This window comes from Sinohyriopsis cumingii, chromosome 3 (genome assembly GCF_028554795.1).
Source record: "Sinohyriopsis cumingii isolate HCF-2022 chromosome 3, ASM2855479v2, whole genome shotgun sequence".
NCBI lineage: Eukaryota > Metazoa > Mollusca > Bivalvia > Unionida > Unionidae > Sinohyriopsis > Sinohyriopsis cumingii.
Window position 1 is genome coordinate 71,973,937 of NC_142963.1, and position 26,126 is coordinate 72,000,062.

The 26,126-nt window shown below is 34.7% G+C and overlaps 1 protein-coding gene across 2 annotated transcripts in view; it reads left to right on the forward strand.

Annotated features, from left to right (window-relative positions):
* Window positions 1–26,126, forward strand: part of LOC149803082 (neuronal acetylcholine receptor subunit alpha-10-like) — a 191,868-nt gene that overhangs the window by 110,387 nt on the left and 55,355 nt on the right. For both annotated transcript variants that reach the window (XM_089952666.1, XM_089952667.1), the window contains exons 3-5: window positions 4,401–4,618; window positions 5,165–5,274; window positions 8,130–8,587. In XM_089952666.1, the coding sequence (XP_089808792.1) occupies window positions 4,401–4,618; window positions 5,165–5,274; window positions 8,130–8,587 (786 nt within the window). The remainder of the gene's footprint in view (window positions 1–4,400; window positions 4,619–5,164; window positions 5,275–8,129; window positions 8,588–26,126) is intronic.

Consider the following 26,126-nt stretch of genomic DNA (forward strand, 5'->3'; position numbering starts at 1 on the left):
TCCCATATTCAATTCCCCTTGTCCCTAGACAAACCCAAACTCTATTCCCATGTTAATTTCCCTTGTCCCTAGACAGACCCAAACTCTATGTTAAATTCCCATTGTCCCTAAAGTGACCCACGATTTTTCTCCATGTTAAATTTCCATTGTCCCTAAAGTGTCCCAGGGGTCTTTTTAATGCTAAGTCCCATTGTCCCTATAGTATCCCACTTAACTACTTACGTCATTGGAGCTATTTCCCCTTTCAAAATAAACAGAGAAGCAACCTGAATCTTCTGTCAGATATCCTACTCGGAATAAATTATTACTCCCCTCTCGTTATGTCAGCTATCGTCCTATCGGAAGTCAAACAGATACCAAAGCTATCTGGTCAAGCCAAACATAGCAGACTACAAACAAACCTAGTTTCGTAAGATTAATGTACTTCATAACGGCTATTTCATCACTGACTCACATTAACATGACAGGAGACATAACAGTTCCGTTCTCATCTCAATTACACAAATGAATCTATGAAATTCACTACATGCCTTAACTAAGTTATATTTTTAGCGAATGCACACATTCAAGCCTTTATCATAATTAAATCTCACTTTATGGCTTAACAACGTTAATTTAAGTCGGATAAATGTTTTAAGGGAGAATTTCTTCTAAAATCAATCTCGGATTCTCCTATATTTTATCCTCTTGCAGGAAAACATAGGCTGACAAACGTATGCGATGGGGCATATTAAAACCAAGAAATTTCGTGTGGGAAACACGCCCCATATTTAGCGTAATCAATCAGGATTAAATATAACTACCGCCTTTTATAACAAGGCGCCACAATCGCCGTCAGCCTGACTTCTACATTTCCAAATAACTTATTCTGGACAACATCAACTCTGACATTTTCGTTACAAAGATAGAAGTTAACCTTTTCCTTCCAGTCTATCTGACGGTTAAATAAACGAAGGCTTAATTAAGAATCACTTCCTCTCACGACACAGACATTAAAAATCATTGCAGTATAGCGATTTAACACGAAAATGGCTCCTATAAATCTAATTAATTGTTCTTTTGCTCAATTTAATTTGCTCTTTATAGATCGACAGAAATTTGCACCCATACACACACACACACACACCCACCCCACCACACCCACACCCACACACCCACACATACATATATATATATATATATATATATATATATATATATATATATATATATATATATATATATATATATATATATATATATATATATATATATATATATCCAATACATGAACTATAATGAAAATAAGCCAGACAAACTAATTAGGAATTATTTAGCCCATAGAATATATTTGAACGAGTTGCTCTGAAAGTACATCATGTTGATTATAAATAATTAGTTTGCTGGCTCACACTATGATATAATATGCCAATAAATCAAATTTTGTTCAGCGATATGCCTTTGTATTTATGAACATACCACGGTATATCGCAATTCGCAATTATATTAACGACCAACAATTTAATGTTATGGGACAAAATTTCCATCTGTCAGTAACTGAAAAAAGATATTGCACTTATTTATGGTAAAATAACAACATGAAAAATGAATTGTCTCGGAACAAGAGAAAAAAATATCCTGGCTCGAAAAGTACCTAATAGTAACTGAATTTTCTTATGTGAAGGTTAGTAGTTGTAAAAGTTGTTATCTGCAAGCTGTAACAAAAGTTGAATGATTAAGCCTAAGCGAAAGGCATTGCGTTGACGGTTGAAAGTTTTTTGATAAAAATAGGAACCGTTGACATTGAAGCCTATGATCTATTAGCTATACCTTTGATAACATAGAAACGTTCAGTAGGAGGCCAACACCCGTACAAGATATTTATCACAGAGAGAGGAAATATACAGCCGTTAAACATAAAACACATTTAGTCGACGAACGATGAAATATTTAGTGGGCTTCATAACATGCGCAGTATTGCAAAAGAAAACATGTGCTCTCCGGAGCTCGTTCACAGCATCCACACGGTCACCAAGGTTTCATACGTAACACTTCTCAAACATGCGACTAAAGGATTAGAAAGATAATTATATTTGCAATATTGAAAATTAATTTGCGACCATTACAAACAAGAATAATTTTTGAATTATTTTCTCATGTTAAAAATAAATTCGTAACAAGAACTATCGATCATTTCCGTAAATTCATAACGCGGAAACTAACGACACCCAGTACAGTGAAAATGTAATGTGGTACTTACAATGAGTTTAACAGAACACGCTATAAAATGATATACCTGTAATACTGAGCACCAAGATGGTCGTTAAACCATCGAGTATCTATTTCAAAAATATAGCTGAGGAAATTACTTATTAAAGGATAACTACTTGGGAATTTGAAGGTTTATCATTATTTTGTGCTAGGCAAGCTCAAATCAAAGACTATGGAGGTTCTTTACACAGACTTTAATCGTATTGTCCTAACATTAAATGATTAGTACCCCATAACAGATGAATTTGCTATGTATATGTTAATTGTTAGATAATCATGGAGAAAAAACTAACAAACAGCACGTATACATAACACATAAGTTGTTATCTTAAATATATAATAGAAGTGGGATGATGAAATTTACGCTATATCTGACTCCATGTAAAAGATATTGCACTGACATTACAAAGCTTCTGATATAAAAAGAAAGTGTTTATACTAAAACTTACAAATTACTAGCTACATTATTGATATAATAGGCAGGGAAACTTTGAGTGGAATGCTAATACTCAGGCAAGATGATTTTTTCAGAGAGAGCTAATAAATCTAACACACACAGACTCAACAAACGAGAAAACATTTAGTAGACCAAAGAGATCACATATCTTTTAGCCAGAAAACAATTTATATACAGAACTTTTTAAGATGATTCCCAGTCTTACCAAAGGAATACATGTACTTAACAATTATAGTATGATAGTACTTAAGAAAAATAAGGACATTTTAATCCGAAATTCTTCCAAACGTTGAAATTGGTCAGAATATCTTTCACAACATCCCATTAGGTCGCCATCTTGGCATATTTTACATATGTCAAACATGTGATTAAAGGTTCATAAACAGAATTATATGTTACAGTCTTCGAAATTAATGTGTAACAAATACAAATATTTTGTAAAACATTTTAGTAAGTTTTATATATTTGGTCATTGAAACGAAAACCCGCTTTTTATATCATTACATTCGTAACAAGATTATTCGGCAATTTCCATTCTGACGGAAACTACCGAAGTACCGGTACAGTGTAAACGTATTGTGGTACGCATCACCGGAAATAAATACAGCGGTAAACCGGTATACTGGTATTACTGCGCACCTCTAATGACTAGTGAGAGCGAAAGATTAGCCCAAAACGGAAAAAAGCAAAAGCACGGCGAAGAAAAAGCTGACAGCATCGTCAATTCATGCCATTTATTTAATTGGCGTAAAATTTGTATCCAAATAGCCTTAATTCTAAACCTATTGTATTCATCTGTTAGATAATTTGTATCACTACGGAATAAATTCTGAACCTAAATCACCTAAATGAACCATTCATTAATCTTTATTTTACAATCGAAGCACTTTTTTAAATACTTTTTTTTTTCTTTTTTTTTAATTTTGTCAAGCCAGAGCAAACATCGGTGCATCAGGCGAATTTGTATCGCTATTTTGGGGGGGAAACAAGAAAGCTAAACGGCAGAAACATCTTGTGAACCAACTAGTACGTAGCACACGATCACTTTTATGAACTCATATTTACCGAATAGCATGTCAGTTAAACATATTCAAACAAAGATTATATTATTAACTTAATGTCGCATTTTGAAATTTGTTTATATCATTATCGAAGTGTTTAGTTTTGATAAGCATAGAGGTATGGTATTGGGTCAATGAATAATACCATCTGAGAAGTAGATTTCATGAATGAAGTTCTAAATGACTTTCAATCCAGAGTGAATACACGGTAATGGCCCATGACACTCCACGTGTATCATACAAAATTGTTTATTGTTAATTGTAAGGTGCGGTTCCGATGCTTCCAGAGTGTAAACATGTTATCTTCCGCTTGTTAGGACTAAAGGCGAATTTAGATAGTGGTGCGCTTGTGGTTTCCCTGGGTGCAGTCATGGAGAAATCATAAACCAATAGGTAAATCCCTTAAAACAAATAATATTAGCATTCACCTGTATTAGGAAGCATATGACCACTTTTATTACCTAGAAGAGAGTTATTGTGATTGGTCGGCTCCTTAGGTGTGTCCAGTGTAAATGCACAGAGTTGCAATTTCCTTATCAGAATTTGGCCATTAATGTCTTGAAAATGCCGCTAAAAACCAATCAACTAGTCTAAAATAAGGTTATATCCAAATATTTCTTTCATTTAAACAGCTTCTGGTGGGAGGCATTCGCATTACCCGGACAAGCTCTCCCCGGAAAGTGCCCTGATCAGCATGCTGTTGCACCGATACAGCAAAAAGACTGAGTATGGACGGCCCGTGTACAATCACAGCGAAGCCGTACCAGTCAGGTTAGGTCTCCAGTTAATACAAATCATGGACCTGGATGAGAAAGATCAAGTACTGAAGCTAAACGTCTGGTCAACTTACGTAAGCTTTTCATAATCTTTCTCCGGTTTACAGCCATATAATTGGGGTGGGGAGGAAGTAAAAAAGTACATGGAAGGAGAACCTGACAGCGTTTGGCTTTCTTTCAAGTTCTGAATATCCCAATGGAGAAGTTATGAAGATAAATGAGAAAAAGGCTTTAATGGACTATGCAAATACAGGATCTATCCAATTTTAGTTTTTTAGATTAAACTTATCTGTTCCTTTCTCCATATCAATTTGGATCGCTGTGTACTATTCGTGCAACGTTAATACGAAATACGAATGAAATCAATAATATTTATTAAAAAAACAATGAACTAGTAACTTTTATGAAAAAGTGAAAAAGCAATAATCCAAGAAAGCGCGTTTGTATTTTTGTGTGTGCGATGTTAAAGGAATGTCAATATGCTCGTTGGAACAAACTCTTCATGTTGCAACGTCAGGGGCTAAGTTTAATTTTTAGATCGTATGGAAATTCTGCTTTTTTGGCATACATTTATGTTCGAATTTTTAATGCCTTCAAATTTAACATATATATTTTGTCAGGAATGGAAGGATGAGTTTCTTGTCTGGGACATTGAGGATTATGACGGGGTCAGAGATGTGAGGCTGCCTTGCAACAAAATATGGACACCTGACGTCAAGCTTTATAACTTGTGAGTTTAGAGTTGATAACGTTTGAGTTTAGAGCTAGATTAAGTTTGATTTCAAAGCATAATAACTCGTGAGTTTAGAGCAAGATAACATTTGCGTTTAGAGCTTAATAACTTGTGAAGTTTATAAAACCTGTGAATACTTATCTTGTATGTCTGAGTCGAGACAAACATATTTCCTCTTTCTCCCATTGTAAACGCATTTTCATTTTTGTAACTCTTTCTGTAACTGTATTTTTTTCTTTTTGTAACTGCATTTGTCATTTTTTTTCTCTTTTTCTTCCTATTGTAAATGCATTTGCTCTTTCTCTTTTTCCAATTTGATTTGTTCTTTTACCTTTTCCAATTGCAACTGCATTTTTCCTTCTTTTCTTTCTGTAGTTTCAACTTCCTCAACTAAAATTCCATTTTGTATTTTAATTCTAATTCCTTTAATTTTATGTCAGAGTCTGATACAGACTTACTGATCGAAACCAAAGTACGTTTATCCAAAACATTTTTTTCAAACAAATACTGAACCAGAATATTTCTTATTTCTTGTTACGTTAAGGACACCGTTACCTCAGAAAGATCGTATTTTTTGGCAAGTTTAATCAATTCATCTTTTTTGAAAAGATCTAATTGTTCCTGGGTAGGATTTGAAAGAAAGATTTCCACTTTTGATGACATTTTAAACATAGCTTGCCGATTTCACCTCAAGATTTCAAAAACTAAGGGAATTTAAATTTCAAAAATCAAAGTTTTCTGAAATATTTTAGCCAAAATCCAAAATTATCCTGGACGAGCCCCCAATTTCTTATGTGACGTGTTTAGGCTCGAATAAACAGTAACACAAGAAAGAGTGAAAACAACGCGTTTTGAAAAATTTAATAATTTATTTATTTCCCTGGAAAAATACTGTACAAATGAGAAAAAAAAAGAACGTACGGTTTTAAGAATCAAATCCCAAAATAATTCAAGAATAATCCACGAATAAAATTTTAGAATTCCTAATAATAAAATATTCTAATGATTTCAAGTTCGAGTCCTGACGAAGAATCCAAGATGGAAGGCGATGACGTATACTGCATTGTGTACTGTAATGTTGTCTACATTTCCTTGTAGAAACACAAGAAATACACTCCGGTGTTGGAAATCCGAATAAAAGTTTTAAGAAATGTCTCTGTTCAAGAATTATGTATGAGCACACAACTATTTCCAGAGAAACGAATTAATATTTTAGAATGCAATTAAACTGAAGAAAAATTAACATATAATTTGAAAACTGGCTACAAAAAACGGAAACCACTGGACATCAGGTGTTTTAAGCCCAGACTGAGATTATTTGCCTAAAACAATGGTTATATAGTAATTTTTGAGGAGCAGATTGAGTGCCCGTATGAGGGTTACATGATCATGTTTATATGAAGTACAGCATTTCCCAACAAAGAACCAATCATTTTACTCAGAGAATACAATAACAAACTTGTTTAATTCACTAAAAACTAAATACAAGTCGGGGGTCACGAATCCAACACATCCTCAATCTCAGCATTATTATTCCCACAATACAAATAAATTTTTAAAAAAATCTTGTTCACGTGACTGTTACTAATTTTGAATTAAGGTCGTGAACTAGGTCAGCTTTTTGTGTTTACAAAAATGAACAGTCACAGTCAGGCTATTTTTTGGAAAAGTATCGAGTTTCTAGTAAACAGAACTACTATATTTTGACATATATTGAAATAAAAAAAGATTTTAAAACTTACAAACAATCAAATTAGATATAAATTAAATTATATATATATATATATATATATATATATATATATATATATATATATATATATATATATATATATATATATATATATATATATATATATATATATAATAAGGATATGCCTCGCTACCAGCATTAGCGTCCGCATCACTTTGATCTCCATAGCACTATTTACTGACTTTGGTTAGCTTTGTTCGAGAATTCAGATTCTGACACACCATTGCCTGCTGGATGCATGTATGACAAGATGTTTCTAATCAATGAAAATTTTAAAGCTGACAAATGTTTTTTTTAATTATATTTCTGGGGACAGTTCTTAACATTCACGTTGTTCTAAAACAAGAGGAAACTCGCATGTTATAGTTCGTAAAAGTACTGTGTAAATTGTATTTAAGGCCACGATACAAATTTGTAGATATTTATGATGATATTCAATAACTGATCAGTCATTTGACCCTGGATGACTAGATGATAATATAATTCTGAATAAAGAAATAAAAGGAAAGGATATGTATGGATATGTAAGGTGTGTGTGCGATTTATTTTTTTAACGTAGCTTTTAAAAACGTTTCAGTCATATCGCTACGATCACTGCAGTGTGGCAGTTTTTAGCTATATAAAGCACTGGGGCATACATGCCGCAGACATTTAGCATAATGTCCCACCCATCACATTATCCTGACACCAGGCCGAACACTTCTAACAATAACCTCTTAATGCTGAGCGCCTAGCGAGGCAGCTGCAAGTACCATTTTGACAAGCATTTGGTATGATTCGGCCAGGGTTCAAACACGCATCCGAGGCAGACGCTCTAACTACATGGACTATTGGCGCAGTCAGATAGATATGGAGTGGTGGTAGATAACTCTAGGGCATAAACATTATACGCAAAGAGGCTTACGTTACGTTCACTACAAGAATCAAATGAAAGGAATTTGATCAAAAGGATATGTAACTAGTTAGTCAGAAGGTAAACGAAACTAAAAATGAAGTTGATGCTTTTGAGAGGAATGCTACTATAATAAAGACGATCAAATAGTAAACATGACGTAAGTCAAACAAAGTTTCTAATCCATGTAGTATATTACAATTGCAGTGCAGACACAAGAATGGAGGAAAGGAGGGAAGCTAGATGTGTAGTTTACTTCGACGGGAATGTAACTTGGATTCCACAGGCGATATACATGAGCACGTGCGCACTCGATGTTACGACATTCCCTTTTGACAAGCAGGAGTGTCAATTGAAATTTGGTTCCTGGACTTACAATGGAAGGCAGCTAGATCTGAAATTTCTCAACGATAGAGAAAGTATGATAACAGATGACTACTTCGTTGAAAACTCTGCATGGAAAGTTCTGGCAACACCGGCAGTACGAAATGTATACAAATACGCTTGTTGCCCGGAACCGTACTACGATCTGACGTTCACGTTGATATTCAGGAGAAACGCCACGTTTTACACGTATATTCTCATTCTTCCCTGTGTTTTACTCACGTCCCTCACGCTTGTATTATTCTGGATCCCTCCCGAATCGCCAACGAAGATGGCTCTCGGTAAGTTCATGTTTTACATTTTAGTCTTGTTTCTTCACTTATTTAATTATAAATGTCAGTCATGTTGTTTCTACAAAATTTAAGTACTTGAAATGCAACATTTTATTGTCTGTAGAAAGCATTACAGTTGACTAATATACTATATTTTTATTCAGAATAAAAAAGAATACGTTAAAAGAAGCTAATCCTGGACAACGATTTAAAAACAAAGTTCATGTTTTAGACATCTGTGTATGTCAGTCAGTAAGTATACAGAGTTAATAAAGTGGAATTTTTGTTCAGAAACATGTGTTACATACATTTGATTTAATTTATATATGATTTAATTTAATTCTTTGTAAGTTTTAAATATTTTTATTCCATTACTTGCTATTATAATGTAACTTTATTTGTTGGAATAAAGAACCGCTCCGGTGGCCTAGTGGTTAGAGCGTCCGCCTCGGATGCGGGAGGTCGTGGGTTCGATCCCCGGCCGAGTCATACCAGAGACTTACAAAAATGGTACTAACAGCTGCCTCGCTTGGCGCTCAGCATTAAGAGGTTAGTGTTAGGACTGGACGGCCTGGTGTCAGGATAATGTGACTGGGTGGGACATCATACTACATGTCTGCGTCATGATGCCCCACTGCTAGACATCACCATAAACTGCCACACTGCATACATCGTAGCAATATGACTGAAAAATTGTTAAAGCTACGTTAAAAATCCAAATCACATCACACTGGAATAGAGTTCAGTTCTGACTGATCTTTTTATTTTTGACGTAAACAACTTTATAGAAACTTTGTATCTAATGCAGATCTAGTTTCTGACCTTGATTCAGAACCAGTAAGAGTTGTAGTAAACAACATTTCAAAAAATATATTCTTTCTCAGAGTAAGATTCATAAAGTAGTCGAATAACATGCATCAATTAGGTCTTTCCAGAGGATTGACCCACATCCTGGCATATGTTTTGCGTGGTAGCTAGATTTATTATTGATGTTTTGAGAAAGAATAGTCATTAGTGCCTTAACACTTGAGAAGATAAAGTGTTTTATGTTGTGACCAGTTTTGAGCTAATTATTTTGTTTCATATAATTTATTTGGATTACAATTTCGTTTTCCCTGGAAATACTTGTGCTCTAAATTAATTCTTGGAAAAGAGCAGTTATCAACATTTACACAGAATTCAAACACTGGTATATTATTTTCTGTGATTCAACAAAGAACTGTTGACACATCAGTACCACACTGACCACAGCATACGTCATCACCTTCCATTTTGGATTTCATCGGGATTCAAACTCAGTTTCATTAGAATTTTTTATTGCTAAGACTTCTATTTTTCTAATTCTTGGATTATTCTTGGATTATTTAAGGATTTGACTCGAAGAACCATATGTTCTTTTTCTCATTTTTACCTTGTTTTTCTAGGGAAATAAATTATTTGTTAAATTGTACGAAGCTTGTTGTCTTCACTTTTTTCTTGTTACGTTTTGTAAGAGCCTAAACACGTAACACGTATAAAATATTTGTTGTATGAATTTATATGTCTGTCAGGCTTTTTTGATTGCAGTCATCTTCAATGATCCTTATGCTTATTTAGTCACCCTAACTGTTTTGTATTTCATATTTATATTGCCTATAAATTTAGTGACCACAGCAGAAAGGATTCAAAATATTAAAGCTATATGAATCATGTAGCGATTGATTTTGTTTTTTTTGTCCCTCCTATCAGTTTGGTTGCCTGTCTAATTGTCATGGTTTGTGTATTCAATATACATTATCAATACTTTCCAAAGAGTGCGAGACCGTTTGAAGGATATCGGTTTCTATGAGTTGCAGTGGGCATTTCAATAAGATAACAAGGTTACCATCTATGCGAATGTCCTATGTCATTTTGTGTTTGCTTTTCTGTGTACGTGTTTCCGATAATTTTTCTCCCCTTTCCCAGCAATATGTAAAAAGTGTATTAAAAAGGTACATTCTTCGCACATTTTACACCTTTTTCTCCAGGCCAGGGTAAAAGTCATTTGATTTCTAATCTAGTAAATAGATTGAGGAATTCTCTGATGTGGCGAGAAACCATAACCTAATAGTGTGCCCGCGACACGTCAGATTCGTTTCTAGCCTTTGCGTTGGCTGATTAATGATTTAGAAGTGGGATTATTTTTATTATTCCCTAAGCTACGTATTGCATGCAAACATTCCCAAATCATAGTTGACTAAATCTGTAGTCCGACGGAAAAGGTTCACATTCTGGTTGAAATAAAGAAAAAAGTCCGTGATGATATGTTTGATTCTATTATTGATATCATTGCATGTTAGATTAGAACAACCGTGTCATTATCTTCACACATAAATGTGTTTGAAACTTAATGACTTCTTCATTGTGGGCACTAACTGTTTCCAATAACCGTCGTGCACTATGCCATACTCTTTGACCTCATAAATACGTTTGAGATATTCCAACTCAAAGCCCGAGGATCACAAACAATCGGAATATCTTCGGCCTTTTCCATCGCATGATTGAACAAAAAAGCTAGGATGCAGATAAGAGCCTTTTTGAACTGCCCTCAAGCATGTGTTTTATTTTATTAAGTTATGATAACTTCAGTAAGGTCACAGTGAATAGATGAAGTTTCATCGCTAACAGCAACGCAAGCAATAGTTGAAGAAAATCAAAACCGAATGATTTATTTAATTTTTTCATAACATAGTTGCGGGAGTGTCATCACTAATTAAATGTACAGGCATTTCATTGACTGTTAAAACATCGGCATGTGTTATTTTCAAGACCTGCCATGTTATAAGACTATGTTCTTCGCGCTTCTAGTTTCTCCACCAAAACTTGCCAATTTGGGAGCTATCACTACAATTATCTCAGAGTCTGTTTCAGTTAGTCGAGTTATTCGACTCGCATCGGAAAGATCACAGGATGTTCCAAATGACTCATAAATTGAGTTATAAGAGCTTTAAAACAAATCGTGACGTATTGATTTACTCGATTTGGAGCCGGTAATTTCTCTTCTGGTGACTACAAGTGAAGACAGCGAGTTATTGACACGAATCTAGATTTTTAGTCTAGATGTTGTACACGTTTTTCTTATAAAAGAGATGAAAGGAATTTACAACGAACTTCCCCATTCAAGGGCGTATTAAAAGACTTAAACAGAATCCGTCTATTATTATTTTAAATAACAAATGTTCTGTATTTGATGTCCGTTTCAATTTACCGTTTATTCTTAAGCTCATCGTTATTACATTTTATTTCCAATGCAGTTGTTTGCATTTAGTATATTTTGAAGCTTATTATAGGTTCTTCGTTTGAAGCTTGAAGAGATTGTGAAATCTACAAATTTTATCAATCATTACTTAGAATGACACTGGCTTCGATAAGAATTCATGTGGGCTACAATCACAGATGCACACGTGTGCAAAACTTCCAGTAGGAAAAAGTTGTGACGAATCTATAGGTTGGCCAAGCCGGCCTCTAATCCCCATTAGCACACTATTAACTACTTTATTTTGTAATTTCGTAAACATATTTATACCACTTTGTAATGGTTTCATTCCTCTTCCTATACACTTTGCCAGAATTAAAGCTTCTAAACATCATCACCTCACTTTTCGGTAGAGTTAATAGCAACAACATATCATATATAGTTACTTTTAAAGCCAAATGTATGTCGTAAAATTTGTGTTGTGCAAGACTTCTTAATCTAAGGGATTTAACACTAGTTTTCATATTACGCACATTTTCTGATGAAAGGCTCAGCAATTTCATGCCCTAACGTTTGGCAGTGGATCTCGGTATCGTGAGAAATTTTGTAATGCGGTATTCCGCCGTATTTCCCTTGGTATAACGCAGTTATATTACGGACCAACAATTCAGTGTCCTGGGGAAGATGTCTGACAATTTAATTTTAAATTTCCCTGTGTTAATAACTGGAATAATATCTTACTCTGATTTAAAGCAAAATAGCATCATATTCTATCCGTAATACTATCAGGAAAGAAATATGTATTTCTTGCTATCAGAGAACAGTAAATGTTTCAGCGCAAACTAAAATCAAAACCCCGGACCCTATAATTAAATGGCAAGTAATTTACAGTACAGGAATTACAATGTGTCTACAAATCGTTGTCAGTTGCAATCTAAAAGCTGAAACTGAAGTGAGATGGCTGAGCTTACAATATAGCTGATGCTGTAAAAGACATCGTTCTGTCATTCAAGCTCCTGTTGATAAAACTATGAAGCGTTGATAATGAAGCCTTGACTATTCCAGCTACACAATTGACACAATAGGCATGGAAACTTTGAGTGGGATGCCAACACCCGGGCAAGATATTTTTGAAAAAAGACCAGTAAACATTAAACATACTTACCCAACAAACCAAAAAATATTTAGTGGGCTTGGGAAATTAAGTATAGTTCAGAAAACATGTGCGCTACTGAAAATCGTAAGATGATTTTGCAGTTTTACAAAGAAATACATATGTATAGCGCATTTATATAAGCTAGTTAAGCATTACATGTCGGTTTGTTTTTTTGTTTTTTGTTTTTTTTTGTTTCTTTTTTCTTAATCCGATGTTTTTCCTGAAAGTTTGATTTTACCAGAATATGTTTCACAGCAATTCGTTTGGCCACCATGTTGGTATACGTGACAGTTGTCAAATTAGTGATTAAAGGTTTATAAATAGAATTATATTTGTCACCATTAATTTGTGATGTATACAACCGTTTTGTTAAAAAAAGGATAAATATTTTGAACCATCTTGTCGTACCATTGAAGTCGCTACTAGACTCTTCTGGAATTTCCGTACATTCCTTACTGACGATAGCTACCGATGTACCGGTTTAGGGGAAACAGCACCGGGGTACCTACCACCGGAAAAAAATACCACGGCAAAGAGGTATACAGTTAATAGAGCGCAGCTCTATTTGGTAGTAAAGATGCATTTTCCTTGCGACAGCTAAAACAAAAATCATTCTTTCACCTAATAATACACACAGGAAGTTAACCACTATGATTCAAGTGAATGTTAATTTTACAATTTGTTTCCGGGTAAAAATAACTTTAATATCATCTTTTATGTTTTCAAATACAGTTTTAGCCAATGTATTGTCTAAATATTATCGAAACGAAATACGTGTTTGATAATATGAGCAATTAACTTTTTTGTGCGCATCATAGGTTTGAGCGGCATCTTTTTGTGCAAATGCTTTAAACGTTGTAATTAGAAACCATTATTGCATTTAGATAAACAATTCAGGCATGACGTAAAGTTGCAATTCAAGTTAATTCGGTTAAAACGTAAAATTACAAGAGTGTGTGTGATTGACGGTGTGTGTGTGTGTGTGTGTGTGTGTTATAAGTTATGAACAGGTCAATACACAGAATAACGTTTATTGACTTGGATTAAAATAGCATTTTCCTTTGCTTTGAAACATGTAATAATTCGGTGTCGTATCTAACCTAAATATATAGATAAAAAGGGCGTTATTTTATCCCTGCGTAGCAGTTTTATAGGGTATAAAACATTATTAGCACAGCATCGACCGTTGAAAGCAGACTTATATTAAATGCCCTCAAAGCGGTCGAACATGGATAAACTAAACTAATATGGTTTAACACCAGATTCTTCTGCAAAATATACAATTTTTGTCTGCATCTCCTCCGGGAAATAGATGGCATATGTTTGTGTCTGTTAATGGAAGCATTTATCAGATGACGAGGAATATCTCGACTGGCCGCCCATACCATAAGTAAATATATGTGGCAACGTTCTGACTTCTCAGATATATAGATGCTATCTGCCATGAAATACGTATTTCTGAAGAGTATTAGAGATGTGAAAGATTTCGAAGACTTGTAAGTTGAATTGTACAAGCATGTTATTTGGTTCAGAACAAGAATAAATCATGCTGGAGAGCATTACATTAAAAAGCAACTTTGATTCTATCAACTTCCGGCTATATTCAATCTGGCGGAAAATACATATATTCGCAGCCTGTTGTTTGTTTAGTGTGTGTGTGTGATTATGATTTTTAACGTAGCTTTTAACAATTTTTCAATTATATCGCTACGATGTCTGCAGTGTGGCAGTTTAAAGTGATGTCTAGCTCAAGGGCATAATGCCGCAGACATGTAGCATGATGTCCCACCCAGTCACATTATCCTGACACCAGGCCGACCAGTCCTATCACTAACCTCTTAATGCTGAGCGCCAAGCGAGGCAGCTGTTAGTACCATTTTTGTAAGTCTTTGGCATGATTTGACTGGGGTTCGAACCCACGACTTCCCGCTTTCGAGACGGACGCTCTAGCCACTAGACCATCGGAGCGGTCCTTGTTCGTTTAGTATTGTTTGTTTATTTTTCTCTGTTTTATTAAAAGTGTTTAATTTTAGTCAACCTATTAACATATTAAGGTAACCATCACATTTTAAAATAGCATCTAGTGAAAGTCGACGTGTATATAACACAAAGTTTAGTATTAAACCAGCGGTCCACATTATACAAATAACACTATCATACAGGTTAGAGAATTTTTAATTCGTACTCTACGGAGTATCGAACCCGGGTCTGTGGGTAAGCGGCACCCATCTCTTTCCCTCCACACACGAGCCTATATTCCCTCACGACTAAGCACACATCACCAAAAAGTGATGTTACTCAGTCGGTGTTATATGCACTAGCGTGTAGCAGACACACTCGCATGACGACCTAGTAATTAATTCTCATGTATCCACACAGTCATTCCAGATTCCTATGAAAGAAATCAAGGTATATAGAATTAATTATAGAGAATTATAAATATACGCCAGACAGAACGGAAAGTGCTATCCCTGGATTCCTATAGAAGAATACTTGATAAGAGTAGGCAGAATTAATATTTAAATACAAATGCTACTATCATACAAGTTAATAGCAAATACGAATCCGAAGCAAACCACCCAGATACATACATTATAGAATATGAAATTCATCTCTAATCAACTGAAAAATGCAGACAAAAGGAAATTAACCATTTCAGATAACAATATTACATTTTGATCAAGTAAGCTACTCGTCTAGGTCTTGCTTGTACTATTGCAACGTGCTTTTGTTTGGAGAAATGTCACTTTTTGGTGATATGTAACAAGCTTCGGCATTCAAAACTGATAAACATATAAGAGAAACTGGCACAAATCCTGAAAATATTTCTCAGCTAACCTCAATACAATGAAATTATCATGGCTGTACCTAAGACAAAATGCCATGCTAAATTGCTACCTAGACTTTACAACAGGCATAGAATGTTTGTGGAATTATCATTACAAATATACAGTTCAACAGACATTCCTATAGCGTTACTCTTGCAAGATTACCACTATATATCCAAGACGTAATTATCACAATGTATATCCATTAATCAGCTGGACGTGGAGATTATTATATAACATTTGTAAAGGAATGCTAATGTGTCGCATATCACATTGGGGATCACAAAAGTGAGGACAAGACACTATCAGTGGTCTATCAAGATCCTTTCCCATCACATGATGGCTGTACGATCGCAGTTCCTAGGCCACTACTTGGCTTAGTAAGCATTATTTATAATGAAACAAATATTAAGGCCAAGACATAATCTCCAACCGGTGTCACGATAGCTCAATTTTCACAGTACAAAACCTATATTCGGTGAAGAAATGATACGAGAAAAAGTGGTCAAAATAAACCTCTGGAGATTCCTCTCCGATACCTTGAAGTGCTCATTCGCAAATTGTTCCAAATTGGGCTGTCAGAATCATACGACCGAGTCATGTCCCTTTCTACTCACTTAGCAACAGTTTTTCTACCATCAAAACGATGGTTTTGTAGGTTAACAAAACTAAGACAAAGAATGTCCACAACTGTTGACAAAATAGATCACAACTCCGCATGACTCTTTTAATGACCAGAATATCACCGTTACAGCATCACTGTAGCGGCCACCAACGGACTAATCATAAAGTAGTCTTATATAATAAGGTTCTCACCGAATCAAAACAACTGCTTAAAGCGTACCCTCATCGTCCAAGGGACATGAAGAATCCCAATTCGTGCATATATCAATGATATCTGTATCACAAATGAGGACACATTTCTTCCCAAAACCCTTCAAAGAAAAATATGAATAGATATATTTTGCGCAGGAAAAATGTACAGAGAAATACCAGTAATACAGCACAGTTCTATTTGGTAGTTTTGATGCATTTTCCTTGTGACATCTAAAACAAAAATCTTTCTTTCACTTATTAAACACGCAGGACGTAAACCGCTATGATTCAAGTGAATGTTAATTTTACGATTTGTTTTCAGGTAACAGTAACATTTATATCATATGTTATGCTTTCAAATACAGTTTTAGTTCAATCGTTATCGAAAAGAAATAGGTGTCAGGAAAAATATACTGGCAATCCATTGATCAATGTACCTGTGCCACCTAGGCATCATACGATGCAAGTAATAATTTGTTTCAAAGTTCAAGACCTGTCATATCTGCATTACTGCCCGTGAAACCCACTTGTACCTGTAGTAGCAATGGATAAACCTATATTATTTGGACAAAACGTCCTGTGTAATTTGCCAGAGCAGTATCGTGACAACAACTTCGTCATCATGTTTGGGAGCTTTTCATTGAATTTCTTGCACTGGTTTAAAGGAAGCTGCTGGACCAGCGTAATCGTTTCAGCTGTTGCAGCTTCTTCTGGAAAGATGGATTTGTTCCTTAAGTCTCACTTCCATCAGTGAGCACTGGTAAGTCTTACACTCTTTTACCTTAAAGCATCAACGAATCAGACACGTCTCAGTTTCGATGATTGGTGCAGCAAAGGGAAAAGGAATCACCACAAATCCATTTCCAGAGAATGTAGTTTTTGGGAAATACTGAAGCCATTGCAGGAATGGGAAATCCATTTCTTGAACAAAGCTTAGGACCATTTCGTTTTGGACTAAAAATACAACCGATATCTAAGTTATTACAACAGTTAAGAAAATCGAAAAATTTAGTGATAGACAACACAAGTCTTTGTGAAAGATCGTCTCATTCAAATACCAAAATAATTGTTCGAGCCAATAAAAGCACAAACAAACAAGAAAATAAAAAATAAAACCTAAAGAAAACAAGGGGTCACTATTTCACGTTCAATCGATTAAAGCACACCAGCAATATATAAAAAGGTCGCGATATTGAACAATAAGTGCTCAGTGTTTTCAGGTCTGTAAATGGCATGATTTACATGGTATAGAAATATGGAAGATTAATCGTTTATGAGAACCAAAAACATTTGCTCTACCCATAAGCCAAGATGGGAGGCTGCGTCTTCGTACAAAGTCTGGTCTTTCCAAATGCCTTGAGAGTTTGTATGATCCGTATCATGCAATTCCAAAAGCTGAAGTTATGGCTTATGATAGTGCTGTCATCTTCAGAATACGAGACCCAGGTCAGGCATGATATTATGCGTCTCAGGTTTTCATTCCCTGCATCAAATCACAGATGCATCATCTCCATACAATCTGTGTTGTGTGGGACGCTAACCTAAAAAACAACGCAAAGCGTACTGCAACAAAAAAAGAGTATAAGGGGCGCGTCGAAATCGGTGCCCGTATTCCAGGTAATTCACAGGAACATCTCTGAGGCAATGACATGAAGTATGGGCTTTTCATATATTTTGCTTTCTAAGTGACAAACCTGAAAATATAGATTTACATTGTGAAGACAAAAATGGAGATGGTATTTGTTGTTGTAAACCTAGACATCACGTCTTCTCTTTGTTCTCGTGCACAAATAAGGAAGCAGACAAACGTATCGTTTATTCGTGCTGCAAAAGCTATAAAGGAATGACGAAAGAAAAGTGGAATATATTTAAATGATGATGACGTTAGTTTTCCTGCTGTCGCTTCAGTACAGCTTCTTCGACTTCAAGAGTTACGTCTATGTAAAGATTTTCAGGTACTCAGTTGCATATAAAAGTTCAAAAGAATCCAGATCAGAGAAGTGCATGTGACAATGTGTATTTCTTCCCAGGAAGAAAATCGCATGGGACGTACAAATGTGTGGAAGTTTTGGGCAAAGATTTAATATGTACCGACGCACGCATCCGTACATATGATATCTTAGCTTTATTATGATATCACCATAGTATATGACGCTATTTCAGATGTCAATATAAAGATTTGTAGCTTTGCTAAATGAAAACAGGCAGTAAGAGTTTGGTCAATTTTACCAGAAAACAGTTCTTTTCTATTCCGCTTCCAGGAAATCCAGCTTGTACGCTCGTGCGTGCCAATAAATTCTGGTATGTGATCATTCATAATGTTGAAGCCTTCTAGACTTTGTCTCACATGGATGGCTTAAAGGAAACGGGTAAAGCTTGAGACTATTCTAAACGGGCTGATTCGTTGTGGCTGGAAGAAAGATTGTAAATCCTTCTGCAAACATGTAGAACCGAGCATTTCAGCAACTATAGTCCATAGAATGATATTTTTGCCCATGTATTTTTGGGAATACAGAGTGTTGAAGGCATCACCAATTGCCCTCAGAGAAATATTTGTTGGGACAATAGGACCAACATTAATTAGGAAAACTATTCTAAAATAGTTTTTATATTTGTAATAAAATTTAAAGGATATAGTGTTATCAGTGTTTATATATAAAATAAATTGCTAAATACCATACAAACTATAGAAATGCATTTAATATAGCATTGATTGTGACAGCTAAAACTTGCATTGCAGGAACAGGACTCACTTTACATGTCGCCACATAGTACCGGAAGTAGGTTATGTTCGGAAGACCGAAAGTGAGAAATATTAAATATTACAAACTTCCTGTGGCTATGTATCAACATTCTACGTACGAAATAATATATTTTGAACATAAAAATCACGAAACTCTACATAAAGGCACAAAAAGTATCAATAAACATAGCGCGCACGTCATATTGGTTTTAACCGAAAGTTGGCGAAATTGGAATTGCATCGATATTTTATTTTTATCCTATCTATCCAACAATTTTTTCATGTAAAGCATGAAACGTGTTTCATGAAATGAGCAGCTTTTGCAGTAAACTGGCGCCTAAAGAATCATTTAATTATGAACTTAAGTATACAAATAAAAGCCGCATTTTGGAAAGTTTTCCGCATTCATGCTTCCATACATGAAAGTAAGAAGTCCCCCCTTACAATTAGGAGATAAGTATGAAGGAGTCTGAAAGTATTGACATGAAGATCGAACTTTTGTCAGGTGTGTATGTTTGCTCATTTTATTTTTACAACTATTTGTTTCAAATCTTAAGTTATCCTAATTCTAAGAGGACAATAATTGTCAATTTGAAACACTTCAAATGATTTAAACTTTTCTAAATGTATAAATATAAATGAATGCTTGAATCCGTACTTGCCCACAATTCCATCATATATTTTTTTTTTGCGTTGAACTCTTGACGAACTTGTAATCCCACCAAGCTTTGCTTTCTAATAACACCACATATTTATTCATTTATTAGTTATCGTTTGTCTAAACGGCACCGGTCTTATTAAAAACTTCATTTGCACACTCTAAACAATTACTGTACACAGTCGATGCATTAATTCATATAAAGCGGTCACTGTCTATATTCGTACTGCATGTGGGCAACCTAGAACAATCGGATTGCATGCTGAGACCTGAAAGCGACGTTGCTGTTGAATTTGATGCCAAAATAGAGGATGTTTTATATTTGTGAATGAAGATAATATTATATTGCATAACCGTCCTTCTGAATCTGAATATGCATTTGCTAACATGTACCGTATGTACCTGAGTATAAATCAAATAGTATAGACCAAAATCTGATGTCGCTTACTGCACATGCAGATCTGGTTCTATGTTGTTTGCAGTGGCTGATCAGTAGAAAATACACTATTGAACCTCATTTGCCGGTGCAGTATGTGATGGCAGATCAGGATCTATGTTGCTTGCATTTTGGATGCAAAATATAAGCGAGTATATACATTACGCTAACCTAACCTAAACCTGAAACCCCCAACTATCCCGAAGTAATATTCCGTTTTCTAGTAATGGGCCGCATATATGCTGTTTGACGTGACACGATTTCTTGCAGTTGTATAATCTTCAGATGTATATATACGGCGAAATAAAAACCATCTACGTAGTATTTTAGTGATCAATTACATTAGAGTAGCATTAAATCAGTCTCGTACAGATAAGCTGAATAAAATATGAGTAAATACCAGAGCTGGTTCTGGAAATTACTCGACTTTTTCTTCTACTAATCTATCAAATAGGAGTCAAATGTGCCAGGCAATCATTAAATACGTTTATATGCACGCCAAGGGAAATAGCGTAATGGCGTACAGAACAGGCATTTATTTTAAATAAGCTATTTACAGACAACCATTTATTTTCCTTTTGTGTATATTTAAACAGTGATAATGACGTCACAATTTCACTTCAGCCCTTGCTTAATCACGTCATACGGGTAAGAAAGACTGTACCATCTCCAAGACAATTTGGACTGCTAGCGACACTAATTAAAGTGTATCATGTTTACACCGCATAGGCATCGTCTCAACATAATTTAAGATTCATTATAGGAAGGTGTGGTGAGAAGAACGCACTTCTAAGTTCCTTTAATCTTTACAGATGATAAGTGTAGCCTCTATTTACAATAATTTTCCTGTAAATCTCAAAAAGATTAAAGCATCTACCAGATTATCGATTTCTTGGTGAGTTTTGAATATTAGTATTTCCACCGTGAATCAGAAACTCAAACCAGAGCAGGTATGAAGTCATCATAAATATCACGAGTCAGCATAATTCACTATATTTCTATCCGATACTTTAAGTTTTTAAACATCGTAATTTATAAGAAAAACAAAAACAATATCTTACATTTCTCAAAATATGTTTCACTTTTCCTAATCGAATAAATTAGTTTATACTGTTTCGATTACCATGCAAAAACCTTTATTGCTGATAGGATGCACTTGACCTGCGTAATTAATCTCTTCTGTTTGACGTCTTTTCGCACATACATTCCCTTCTTAACTACTCCCTTTCGTTTCAAATAGAATGAACACATGTTTGACACAAGAATAATGCTGTGTTTTCCTTTAAGTAAGTGGCATTCAATTTGATTAGACTATCCTCTATGACATGACTAGGTATAGGCATCGAACATTATTCTTCCTGGCTTTTCGTAAATTTGATGTATTTTTGACGCACGCAAAAAAATCCGGTCTAAGTAGATTAAATGTGATGTAATCAGTTAGATTAGAGATCGGCCATCCAATCTGCGAAAGATAATCGAATCAAATATGATAAAATATTACAGCCTGCTCTGAAATTAAGCCGCCCTTTTCGGCAGCTTAGTGATGTAAAATGGAATTTAACAGAAGTCTTAGTGATCTTAACATAGCACAATCGTGGAAAAGAACCCAAGAAAAATAAACACTGTGACAGAATTTTTTTTAAATTGGATACTATACCTGATTTCCAAGTTTGCCCACATTTCCTCTTTGAATAATATGTAATAATATTACCGTTTTCTTTTTATGCATGTATTAAGAAAGTAAAATATCGACTACTACTCACTGAATCACAGAACATTAAAACTATTGTTTCTGTCTCGCGCCTTCTTTAGAAGAAAGGATACATTCCTAACCCAAATTCGTAAAGAATGGGGATCTTTCTACTTGTGTGTTGTACAGTTTATATCATAACAAAATATAAACAGTTGTATTCAGTCCTAAAAAGTTAAAGTTTAGTGAGTAACAACATTGATCACGTAGTCTTCACACTTTACATACAGTTTAATATTTGTAATATTACAACACGTTAACATATCGCTTTACGTGATTCTGATTGGTTCAAATAGGCACATGAAATTCTAGCGCAATATTCTCTTTATCAATTAGCTGCGATCGTATGAAAAATGTATTTACCCCGCCTTGTGGAACGTTTTTCTTTTTACTAATACTATGAACATTTTGAAATTTAACCATCATCTTATTCTTGCGAGCATTTATTGGGTATCATGCACACTTTGAATAAATAGACACATCGACGTTTGCTTTGGTGCCCTTTAGAGGAAAGTCAGGAACCTTTTGAAATTTTGGAAACCGCTCCCCCCACCCCACCCTCCATCTTGACTTAATCCGGTCATGTAGATAGAAATTTTGCATGCATTAACTGCTTTAGATATTTCTTGTTTTTTTTATATTAAAAAAAAGAAAACAAGCTAATGAAATAGGTTGCATGGTTTGAACAGATGTCTTTGTCTTCAAAATTTTACTGATTACAGTTAACATTACAGTCTTTATTTAATGATGTAGTTTGAGGCTGGCATAATAACTTACTGCTATTCGTTTCAGTATCTGTTCTAAGCAAATGATTGCTGGAACCCAAAATAGATCACGAAATATGCTAAGAAGAATCGGTGGATTTTGCCTCCAATTTTTGGTGCAATCACAAAATGACAGGGAATCAAATAGTTTTTGAGCATCCTATTCTTATGATTGAATCTGTAATAATCACAAAATGTCAGCGTTGCTCAGGTCTGTAAATAAGTATAGAATTTATCTCCGTGAAGAAAATAACACGATCGCAGCAAAGTGAATTTGTGTCAGATGAGAACCTTCGTTATTTGCTTTATATGTGTGAAATATGGGATTATTCGTCCTAATTATCCATAAACATGCATCCTAACTTCCGTGTTCTTGATTGTCTCTAATTAGGCACCCCTTTGGTAGTGAAGTCGTTGTCAAATCATGGGGGCTAGTGGTATCGCTTTGGTCGTTATATTCTTACCCCCGTCACGCTATCCCTCCTACATTTTCGTAGACACGGAAACCATATATATATATATATATATATATATATATATATATATATATATATATATATATATATATATATATATATATATATATATATATATATATATATGCATGAACAGATCTAATTCATATAAGCTAGCATTATCCGTAAAACTTCTAATAAAGGTTTATATTTGGGGATCTTGTAAGGAGGTAACTGAGGGGATGTGTTTTACTAGAACATAGTTCTAGTTTAATTTGATGTCACCACAATGTACGAGACCTAACACAAACACTGATGTCTACTATACGCCACCAGGAGCGAGTTCACCATACACTATATTCGTCTTTCGCAATTGATTCGGAATATTACAATAAATATTAAATAAAATCACTGCATTCGCTGAAGGCATGTGTTGAGTAATATATATGTAGATTACTTGGACAATGAACTCCTAATAAGGATAACTGTACACCTTCTAGAATTGAAAATAAATATAAGAAATTGTGGAATCTTAGTGATGCAGATTATTGGTGAAGATTAAAGAAACTATTCAAATTTGAATCCATGAAGTGAAATAAATTTAAATCTATACAGTGAAATAAATTTAAATCTGTAAAGTTAAATAAATGTAAATCAGTAAAGTGAAATTAATTTAAATCTATAAAGTTAAATAAATTTAAATTTGTCAAGTGAAATAATTTAAAATCTGTAAAATGAAATAAATTCAAATCTGTACAGTGAAATAAATTTAAATCTGTAAAGTAAAATAATTTTAAATCTGTAAAGTGAAACAAAATTAAATTTGTAAAGTTAAATAAATTTAAATCTGTAAAGTGAAATAAATTTAAATGTGTAAAGTGAAATAAATTTAAATCTATAAAGTTATTCTCTACATGTATATTCCCTACTTGCATATTCTCTACATGTATATTCCCTATATGTATATTCTCTACATGTATATTCTCATATTCTCTACGTGTACATTCCTTACATGCATATTCTCCACATGTATATTATCTACATGCATATTCCCTATATGTATAGTCCCTACATGCATATTCTCTACATATATATTCTCTACATGCATATTCCCTACATGTATATTCCCTACATGTATATTCTCTACATGTATATTCTCTACATGCAGATTCTCCACATGCATATTCTCTACTTGTATATTCTCTACGTGTATATTCTCAACATGTATATTTTCTGCATGCATATTCTCTACATGCATATTCTCAAAATGTATATTCTCCACACGCATATTCTCTAAATGTATATTCTCTACATGTATATTCCCTCAATATTCTCAACATGTATATTCCCTGCATGCATATGTTCTACATGCATATTCTCAACATGTATATTCTCCACATGCATGTTCCCAGAATGTATATTCCCTTCATGCATATTAACTACATGCATATTTTCTGCATGCATATTCTCTACATGCATATTCTCTACATTTATATTCTCCACATGCATATTCTCTACATGCATATGAACTACATGCATATTTTCTGCATGCATATTCTCTACATTTATATTTTCTACATGTATATTCTCTACAAGCATATACTCTACATGCATATCCTCTACATGCATATTCTCTACAAGCATATCCTCTACATGCATATTCTCTACATGTATATTATCCACATGCATATTCTCTACATGCATACAGGGCCGTAGAGAGCGATCACTGGCCCTGATGTAAGAAACACCCGGGCCTCTCCTAAGTTCTTGTTCAAACAAAATGTTTCTTTTATAAAAATTAAAAAGTGTTGTTCGCCCCGGGCCCCTCTTGTCGGCCTTGCATGTATGTTCTCTACATGTCTGTTCTCTACATGCATATTTTCTGCGTGTATATTCTATACATGTATATTATCTACGTTTATAATCTCTACATGCATATTTCCCCAGCCGAGTCATACCAGAGAATAACAAAAATAGTACTAACAGTTGCCTCGCTTGGCGTTCAGCATTAAGAGGTTTGTGTTAGGACTGGTTGGACTGGTGTCAGGATAATGTGACTGGGTGGGACATCATGCTACATGTCTGCGGCATGATGCCCCTGTGCTAGACATCACTATAAACTGCCACACTGCAGACATCGTAGCGATATGACTGAAAAATTGTTAAAGCTACGTTCAAAATCCAAATCACACATACACACACACGCGCGCGCATAAATTTTATTATTTACAGTCGCATCGGACAAAGTTGTAGGAGAAAAGGCAGGAAGAATGTGATCCTGCGCGCATGTCTAAGAAAGATATAAAAGGGTAGGATGTAATATGGGGTGAGCTGTAGATGTGCAGAATGATATTAAAACGTTGTTGCAGTCTTTGGTGACTGGGCGAGTGGTGCTGGTGCTACTTGTGCACAGTGGTCAGTGCCTGAGGGCTGGCTATTATGTGATTACTGACCCACGTGTCAACAAATGTCAGATGGTGGGGTGGGGGTGGGAGAGATTTAACGAAGTTCCCTGTGACATATCCTGAGGGTGTAAAGATGTGGCGCATACATAACACTTACTTGACGTGAATAGTCAATCCATACATGCATCTGACACTCCCAACCTCCAAGGACTTGGTCCCTAGGAAATATCTTGGAGTCTATGGAGACCACAAACCGATAAACCAAACATACACCTAATGGAGATGAAAAGACTAATCCGCTATGCTACTAACATTGAACCCGC